The sequence below is a fragment of the Trichechus manatus genome, unplaced genomic scaffold (assembly GCF_000243295.1).
Source record: "Trichechus manatus latirostris isolate Lorelei unplaced genomic scaffold, TriManLat1.0 scaffold00009, whole genome shotgun sequence".
NCBI classification, from domain to species: domain Eukaryota; kingdom Metazoa; phylum Chordata; class Mammalia; order Sirenia; family Trichechidae; genus Trichechus; species Trichechus manatus.
The window spans coordinates 2,416,638-2,426,313 of record NW_004443945.1 but is presented as its reverse complement, the minus strand read 5'-3'; the positions used below and the strand labels follow the sequence as shown (position 1 = coordinate 2,426,313).

Here is a 9,676-nt window from a genome sequence, read left to right as displayed (position 1 = left end):
AGGATGGGGAGAGGGTGGACCACAGGCCTGGATCCCACGATTGCATTTGCTATTTCTCTTGCCTCTTGTATCTCAGCCTGGGAAATGCTCTTCCAGAGCCCCCTTCAATCTCAAGGAGAGAGAGCAGAGAAAAGGGACGGGAGCTGGTCTAGATTCCACCCCTACAGCCTGGCTTCCACATGGCTGAGCAGGAACTGGGAGTAGGCACACACAAAGGAGGGCTTTGATGCCTCTTCAGCCTGGCCCAGTCCTCTCCCCTCTCCCCCCTGGGGCTTCGCCTGCCCTGCTCTGGGCTCCTCGTGAGCCCAGATTTAACAGAAAATCTGGTGGGCGTTGAGAAGTTCCTTATGACACACTAATCCCAAGCTGCTGACTGGACCTGCCCCTGGCAGAGGCAACCTCCAGGAGGACTCAAGCACCAGGTGGTCCCAAGGAGGAGCTGCCTACCACGCAGGTAAGTCAGTTCCAGGGGCCTGCCTGGACCAGGGAGCCCAGGATTGGGGTGAGGAGTTGTGGGTCGGGAGACCACATCGCAGGCTGCCGACTCAGCTGAAACCAACTGGCCATTCTCCAGGTTGAGCCAGACCAACCTGAAGGCAGATTCAGCAAATAAAAATACAGGACGCCCAGTTAGATGTGAACTTCAGATAAACAACAAATAATATTTTTAGTATAAGTATATTCCAAATGTGGCACGGGACATACTTATACTAAAGAAAATATTCGTTGTTCACTAGAAATGCAAATTTAACCGGGCATACTGAATTGCATCTGGCAACCCAAAAACCAAAAACCCATTGTCGTTGAGTTGATTCTGGCAGAAAACAGGGTCCAAATAGAGCAAGAAGTGGGCATTTTTTCATTGTATTCAGGGAATAGCAAAGAGGAGATTAGTACTTTTAAAAATCAAAGTTAACAGCTTGGGTAAATGTAGAAAAGAGTTGCTGCACTGACTTTAACCTTGATATTTCTATAAGTAGGGAGTTAGACTTCTAAGATCTTGTCCCAGTGGTCTGCTTAACTGGCTGGGGTTATCCAGCCACTATCCCTCCTGTTTGAGCTCCTCGGGGTAGTTCTGTTGGCCTCTCCATTCCTTTTCCATCAAAACCTAAGTGAGAGCACAGCAAGATTTCAGTCTGTCTCTGTGCCCGCATATTTGGAAGTCTACCAGCCAGAGAGATAGCTTAGATTTGGTTCCCATTGGTGGATTTCAGTGCTCATAGCTGCTTTGCCCTTGCTGGGACTATAGAGTGGGAGAGGCAGGAGATGGGAGATCCTCAGATATTCCCTGAGATTGTCGAAGTCTCTTGGTGTAAACTGGAGTACAGATCAGTATGATGCTAAAGAAAGGAAAGAGAAGGGAACTAGGTTTTGGAGAAAGACACTGCTAGAAATTATATTAGCTTCATTACAATTCTAGTTGGTGGGTGCTATTATTATCCCCCAAGGTCCCTGGGTGGTGCAAACGGCTTGCACTCGAATTCTAACCTAAATGTTGGCAGTTCGAACCTACGCAGCATCATCACGAAAGAAAGGCCTGGCAATCTGCTTCCATAAAGATTATAGCCAAGAAAACCCTATGAAGCAGTCATATTCTGTAACATATTAAGTCACCAGAGTTGGAATCGACTCTATGGCAACGGGTTTATTGCTGTCTCCAAGGTGTCCCTGGGTGGGCAAATGGTTAACCACTTAGCTACTAATCAAAAGGTTGGTGGTTCAAGTCCACCCAGAGGCGCCTCAGAAGAAAGGCCTGGTGGTGATCTACTTCTGAAAAATCAGCCATTAAAAACACTATGGCGGTCTGGGGGAACATCTAGCTCAATTGGCATGACACTACTTATAAAGATAATGCTCTACATTCTACCTTGGTGAGTAGTGTCTGGGGTCTTAAAAGCCTGTGAGCGGCCATCTAAGATACTCCACTGGTCTCATCCCTTCGGGAGCAAGGGAGAATGAAGAGAACAGGATACAACGAAAAGATTAGTCCAAAGGACTAATTGTCCACAGCTACCAAGACCTTCACCGGACTGAGTCCAGTACAGCTAGATGGTGCCCGGCTACCACCACTGACTGCTCTGACCAGGATCACAACAGAGGGTTCTGGACAGAGCTGGAGTAGGATGTAGAGCATAATTCTAACTCACAAAAAAAAAAAGACCAGATTTACTGGCCTAAAGGAGACTGGAGAAACCCCGAGAGTATGGCCCCCAGACACCCTTTTAGCTCAGTGGTGAAGTTACCTTCGAGGTTCACTGTTCAGCCTGCGAGTGGACAGCCCAGTAAAACCATGAGAATAACGAGGTACAGGAGTCCAGTGACAAGGCTCAGAAGGCAGAAGGGGAGTAGGAAGCTGATGATAGGGAACACAAAGTAGAGTAAGGATATTGTTGATGTGTTGTGAGATTGTTAACCATTGTCATAGGGCAACATTTGTAGTAACTGTTAAATGGGATACTATTTTGTCCTGTAAGCCTTCATCTTAAGTGAGAATAACAGCACGATTAGAAGAGCGTAGTCAATGTCACTTAAATGTGTATGTAAACAAATTTTTTTGAAATGGCGTATCTTTGGCTATGTGTATTTTCACCAAAAAAAAAAAAAGTTGAGAATTTAGAGGGTTAAAATGTTGTGGGGTTGTTAACCAATGTCATAAAACAGCATGTGTGTTACTGTTACATGAGAAACTATCTGTTCTGTAAGCCTTCACCTGAAGTACAATAAAATATTAAAAAACAAACAAACAAAAAACAAAACAAAACACTATGGCGTGCAGTTCTACTCCAGCATATACACGGGATCACCATGAGTCGGAACTGACTCGACAGCAGTGGGATTAGTTTTTTGGTTTTTTTGGGGTAAAATATTATTCTCAGCTTGCAGATGAGGAAACTGAGGCTCAGAAATGTTAAATAACTTGCCTAAGGTCACACAGGTGGTAAATGACAAAGCCTGATTCCAGTCTAGGTGTCTCTGACCCTAAAGCATTTCTATAATACCAGCTTTCTTTTTAGTTTGCCTGGCAACGTCTGAGCTCTAGGTGTCAAAGCAGAGTTGGTGTCAGGCAAACATAGGTTCAAGTCCCAGCTCTGCCACTTTGCAACCCTGGCTAGGTGACAGAACTGACCAGTGGAACATGATTAGATGTGGGAGCAAGATGGTGAAGGAACTGAAGGAACTGGGAATGTCTAGGTGGTGAGAGGGGTCTGGAAACCGGAGAGCTGTCTCCAAAAATACTCAGCAGATAAGCAAGTTGTCATGTGGGCAATGGATGAGATTTGCTCCGGCGGCCAACCACCACTTACTTGTACATTGTTTAATTAAATCGTCGTAACCTTTCCATCCCTGTTTTACAGGGGAAAGCCAAGACTCAGCTTAGATCACACGGCTTGCAGGAGGACGAGACAGAATTTGAACCCAGGTCTGACTTTTGCGTCTCACCCGGCTGCCTCTCAGTGCTGACAGGAAGTTGCGTTGGGGTGTGAGTCCTCCCTGGTTATTTTTGGCTGTGTGACCTTGGGCGAGTCACTTATCCTCCTGGACCTTTTCTTCCAGTGTGGAATGGGAATTATTATGTCTCTGACATAAAATCAAAGTTAACAGCTTGGGTAAATGTAGAAAAGAGTTGCTGCACTGACTTTAACCTTGATATTTCTAAAAGCAGGGAGTTAGAGTTCTAAGATCTTGTCTCTATGTCTCTGACATAATAATTACCACAAAAAAAAAAAAAAATACCCACAAAAAAACTAGATGTCGTCGAGTTGATTCTGATTCATAGCGACCCTATAGGACAGAGTAGAACTGCCCCATAGGGTTTCCAAGGAGCGGTTGGTGGATTCGAACTGCTGACCTTTTTTTTTTTTTTAATTGTGCTTTAAGTTAAAGTTTACAGTTCAAGTCAGTTTCTCATACAAAAATTTATACACCCATTGTTATGTGACCCTAGCTGCTCTCCCTGTACTGTGACAGCACACTCCTCCTTTCCGCCCCGGATTTCCCTTGTGCCTTCAACCAGCTCCTGTCCCTTTTTCCCTTCTTTCCCTTCTCATCTTGCCTCCGGACAGGAGCTGCCCATTTAGTCTCATGTATCTACCTGAGCTCAGAAGCACTCTCTTCACAGGTATCATTTTCTGTCCCATAGTCCAGTCTAATCTTTGTCTGAAGAGTAGCCTTCAGGAATGGTTTCAGTTCTGGGCTAACAGAGAGTCCGGGTGCACGTCTTCCTGGGTCCCTCCAGTGTCAGTCAGACCATTAAGTCTGGTGTTTTTACTAGAATTTGAGTTCTGCACCCCACTTTCCTCCTGCTCCGTCAGGGACTCTCTGTTGTGTCGAACTGGTGACCTTTTGGTTAGTAGCCGTAGCTCTTAACCATTGCATCACCAGGACTCCAACATAATAATTAGTGCACCACAAAGCACGAAACATACACCCAGTATTATGATTATGTAACTGGTCATCACCCCTCTAGAGAACAAAGGCTCTCGCGAAAGGGTGACCCACTAGTCTGGGAAGTTTCTTTGGGCTGGGGAAGGAGAGGACAGAAGGGAGAAGGGACAGTCTGGGGAACTGGATCATATGGGTGCCTTGTCCTGCAGTGATCATGTAGCTGAAATCACACAGTGTTTTCCTAGCTGGGCCAACTCATCTGAAGGGCTGAGGTTTGAGATACTTGTGTGTGTACCCCTTCTCAGAGCAGTGTTTCCCAAAGTGTAGCCCAAGATTTCTGGTCCCCAGGCCAGACCTCCTGTAATCAGAATTACAGAGAGTGGGGCCCAGGCAACTACATTTCTAACAGATGCCCCAGGTAATTCCGACACACTCTCTTTTTTGAGATCTGCTGTTCTGAGACTGTAATAGAACAGTCTCTCAAATACCACTGCAGCCCTGACTTACTCTCCTAGGGAAGGGGCTGCCTGGAGGGGCCGGGACAGAGGAAGTGGGGCCCTTCTTCTTCTGAGGAACTCAGCGTCTTCCAGAGGCAACATGTCAGAGGGGGTGAGTAGCCCTGGGCCCCATGGCTCTCCTTCATCCACATTTCTCCTTCCCTCTCTGCCCTCTCTCCCTCCGTTTCTCCATCATCTGTTCTGCCTAGGAGAATGGGCACACACCTCTGTAACCTGTCTGTGGTCCCAGATCCAGCCTGAAGGGGAGGCTTAACAGAAACCCTGGGCAAGAAAACTTGTTTAGGGTCTGAGCAGGCCCACTTGCCTGGCGTACTCACGCTGACATGGGCCTGCTCCTGCTTCTCCCTGTCTCCTCTACCCAGGTGGGCACATTCCGCATGGTTCCTGAAGAGGAACAGGAGCTCCGCTGCCAGCTGGAGCGGCTCACAACCAAGGACCACGGGCCTGTCTTTGGCCGGTGTAGCCAGCTGCCCCAACATACCTTGCAGAAGGTGAGGTGGCCTGGGTGCCGGGAGAGGCAGACTAGGGAGACAGCTGTGGGGGAAGGTTGACAGCATCCTCTCTCCTGTAGAGAAGGTCCAGTTCCAGCTCTCTAGGTCACCCTGAGGGTGTGTTCTAGGGGCCATTCTGGAGGACAGGGCCATGGCAGGGACTGGACTGACCAGACACCTAGGCCAGCCTAGCCCAAGGGTTCAGTACCAACAGGGTTTCCTGAAATCAGGGCCAGGGCCTGGGGCCTCCAGACCAGGGATCAGCCTAGAGTCAAACGTGAGTAGCAATGGTTTGGACAAGATCCAACTGCTGCCCCTACTGCATAGTCAAGAGGCCTGGGTTCTAGAACCAGACCTACTCCCAACTTACTGTGTGAGCTTGAGCAAGTTTCTTTCCCTTTCTGGGTCTCACCTTCTGCACCTATGAAAGAAGATGGTTGGACCAGCTCAGAGGTTGGCAGACTCTGCTCTGTGGAGGTTGGCAGAGCTGTCGTGGGGCTGCCGGGAGGATGAGGTGGGCTGAGCTGAGCCCAGGGTCCTGTCCTGTCCCCCACACCCCAATCTATCTCAAGGCAGTCCCACCATTTATTTATAAGAATCTCTGGCTTGGGTGATTTCTGATGGACTGGCCAGGCCTTGCCTTCTGGGCATCTCAGAGGGAAGGTGCTATTAGCTCCCCCGCACCTAGCTTCCCCTCCTCTGCATTCCCCTGTCATGCTGTCGAAGGAGAGGGCTGCCTGATGCCTGAGAGGTGCTCTGAGGAGTTCTCCTGGACCAGCAAGGGGAGGCATGCCCTCTGGCAGGCAGGCTGCCATCTGCCTGGTAGTTTTGTTTTTGAAAAGACCAAAATGAACCCGGGCGGGGGGCAGCAGAGTTAAGTGATTAAAAGTACACCTGAGTGGGAGTCCCCGCTTTACCCCTTTCTATCTGGGTGAACTTGAGCAAGAATCTTCACTTCTGTGAGCCTCAGTTTATTCATCTGGGAGATGGGGATAAGAATGTCAACTGTGATGGGCTGTGGCAAAAATTAAAATACATAATGTATTTAAAGAACTTAGCCAGATGCTAAGTTAAGAGCTCAGTAAGTGTAAGCTGTTATTATTACAAACATTTAGGCTGTTGGCTATATCTGCAAACAAACCTACCAAGAGCAAACCCATTGCTGTCAAATCAATTCCAACTCATAGCTGTCCTATAGAACAGAATAGAACTGCCCCATAGGGCTTCCAAGGCTGTAATCTTTACGGAAGCAGACTGCCACATCTTTCTCCCACAGAGCCTCTGGTGGGTTTGAACCACCAACCTTTTGGTTAGCAGCCCAGTGCTTTAACCACTGTGCCACCAGGGCTCCTCACCTTCCCTGATGGCCTAATTTTTGCCCAGATAGAACAATCTGAGATGCTGCTAGTGCAGATGGTGCCCTTGTGGGCAGAAGAGTGGTGGCCCCAGTGCTCCCCCTCAGCGGGTCTGGCATGAGTAAGAGATTCACCATACATACATCCTGCTCCTCCACCGTGGCTACCCATGACTTCGCCCCCAAACCCCTTCTTGTTCCAGGCCAAGGACGAGCTGAATGAGCGGGAGGAGACTCGGGAAGAGGCGGTACAAGAACTGCAGGAGCTGGTGCGGGAGCAGGCAGCCACCGGGGAGGAGCTGGCCCAGGCAGTGGCCGAGAGGGTACAGGGAAGGGACAGTGCCTTCTTCCTGCGCTTTATCCGTGCACGCAAGTTTGACGTGGGGCGTGCCTACGAGCTGCTCAGAGGTGAGGCCTGAGCTGGAGGGGCAGCCCTGGGAAGGAGAGGGAGGGAACATAAGAATGGTGTTCACCCTTACCCAGGCACTGAGGGGACCCCCTTTCCCTGCAGTGGGCAAGTCACTTTCTCTGAGCCCTGTATCCTCCATACCTGTAAAATGGCGAGTGTGGTGTGAGGTGTGGACTGAATCGCCTCCAAGATCCCTTTCACTGCAGCAGTGAATGAATGAATGAGTCTGTCAGGACCAGATTTCCTGGAAGTCTGGCACCTTTCTCCTCTCTCTCAGTCCTGGGATTCAATGAGTGGGACTGGATCACCTAAATCAGGCACCCAGTGAGGGGAAGTGTTTTCTCCCCAGCCACTGGACCCCCAGAGCCTAGGCTTTGGCTCTGGAATGCTGCGGGGAAGGTGGGCGTGCACTTTGCTCCCTCAGTACCTAAACCTCTGCAAAGTGGAGTTGCAGATGATGCCAGCCCTTGGAATGAGCCCTGAGGACAGAACTCCCTGGCCTGCTGACTGGCTGAAGACGAGTTTCCTGAGGAAATCCAGTTGTTCATGTTGGGGGGAGCAGTGGGATGTCTGAGCAGACCCTGCAGGCTAATACTTTTCACTTTCTTACTTCTTCCCTCGTTCCTCAAATGTTAATTCAACGCCATGCTGTGCCAACCCAGGGATACAGCAGAGAAGAAAACAGACAAGAATCCCCTGCCTTTGTAGAACTTATACTCTGATGGTGGAAACAACAAACTAGCTCCATAAAATAAAAATATATAGATAGTGGCAAGGGATAGGGAGAAAAATAGAAGAAGTGGATATAAAAGAATTGAGAGGTTGGCGTTTTAAGTAACCAGGAAGGCCCCAGTTGCAAAGAGTACTTTTGAAGAAAGATCCAGAGGAAATGAGGGAACTAACTGGCTATGCAGATATCTGGGGAAAGAACAATGCAGGCAGAGGGAACAGCAAATATAAAGGCCAGGCAGTAGGAGTGTGCCTGGAGAGTTCCAGGAACAGCGAGGAGGTCCATGTGGCTCTCCCGAGACAAACATTTTCTGAATGTCTCCTCTGGGCTTGACCCTTCCAGGGTCCGAAGTTTGGTGGTGGAGACAGCCAGCCTGATGAGGATGGGTAAGGATGGGGCTTGTGGGTCATAGAAGGGCTTCTGTATTCTGCTTGGGGTTTGTATTTTAACTTGGGGTGTTCCCCTCAACTTTGCCCTCGTGTACCAGTGTTCACACCCCACTGAGTTAACCCTGTGCCCAGCAGGAACACCTGTGCCCATGTGTCCACAGAAAAGAGAAAATAACAATAATCGCCACCATGTTTAGGATTACACCTGATGTTCACACAGTTTCCAGGTGATGTTCACACTTGAGTCTTGTTTGATTACCACAACAATTTGGTGAGACAGGACAATATGCCATCATCAACCCATTTTTTGGTGGGGAAACATGGGGCTCAGAAAGGTGGAGTATCCTGCTTGATTACACACAGGATTTACATGGAGGAGCTGGGCAGGAGCCCTGGTCTCTGGGCTCCTACCGTGTGCCACCCCAGGAGGTGAGGTGGGGTGGGATCTGAGGTGGCAGCTCCCTGAAGGGAGCTCCTCTGCTCTCCCTCCTCCAGGCTACGTGCACTTCCGGCTGCAGTACCCTGAGCTCTTCGACAGTCTGTCCCTGGAGGCCATCCGCTGCACCATTGAGGCCGGCTACCCTGGTGTCCTCCTCAGTCGGGACAAGTATGGCCGAGTGGTCATGCTCTTCAACATTGAGAACTGGGACTGTGAGGAGATCACCTTTGACGAGGTCAGTGAAGACTTGCCTGGCTCCCTAGGGGCTGGGTTGCTCCCCCAACCCTGGCTTCTACTGGACCCTCATTTCTGGCTCCCCAGGAGTTGAGGTCTATGGGGGGAAACGCAGGCAGCCACCTGCCACCAAGCCCTTTCCAGGCACAGGGAGAATCCCTAGGATGTGCTGGGGCAGCTGGAAAACCAGCAGGTTTGCAGGCTGGGCCCAAGGGCCAATCCACGGCTGCCCCTGGGTATCCTCGCCAAATGCAGGCGACAGCTGCAGGCCCCAAGCTGGGGCGGCGCGGGGGCAGGGGGCACAGCCCTGCCAAATGCTGAAAACTCAAGAGTGACAGAGAGAACTGGGATTAGCGGACTGTGGGGAGAAGAGATTCTGAAAGACACAGGTTCCAACCCTACTGCAAACGAGGAGACTGAGGCCCAGAGAGGTTGTACCCAACCTACTCGAGGTCAGACGGCCGAGAACAGGGACTGGAATCCACGGGCTCTGACTCCCAGCCTGAGTTCTTTGTACTTATATATACACCATTTCCCACATGGAGCCCTTAAGAGGGCTGCTCCAGGCTGGGGAATTAACGTCTGTCCTCAGAGAACTTTGACATGTGCCATCAATCCTTTTAAAAAAACATATATTTTTTTGGTATCTCTCTCTCTTTTTTTTTTTAAATTGTGCTTTAGATGAAGGTTTACAGAGCAAATTAGTTTCTCATTAAACAATTAATA

The 9,676-nt window shown here is 49.5% G+C and overlaps 1 protein-coding gene across 1 annotated transcript in view; it reads left to right on the top strand.

The window, feature by feature from the left end:
* Window positions 1-302: 302 nt before the first annotated feature.
* RLBP1 (retinaldehyde binding protein 1) overlaps window positions 303-9,676 on the top strand; it is a 27,447-nt gene continuing 18,073 nt past the window's right edge. Inside the window, exons 1-7 of the mRNA XM_004370802.2 lie at window positions 303-454; window positions 3,357-3,468; window positions 3,597-3,608; window positions 4,883-4,995; window positions 5,267-5,395; window positions 6,953-7,157; window positions 8,773-8,951. Of these exons, the coding sequence (XP_004370859.2) occupies window positions 4,984-4,995; window positions 5,267-5,395; window positions 6,953-7,157; window positions 8,773-8,951 (525 nt within the window). The 5' untranslated portion in view covers window positions 303-454; window positions 3,357-3,468; window positions 3,597-3,608; window positions 4,883-4,983. The remainder of the gene's footprint in view (window positions 455-3,356; window positions 3,469-3,596; window positions 3,609-4,882; window positions 4,996-5,266; window positions 5,396-6,952; window positions 7,158-8,772; window positions 8,952-9,676) is intronic.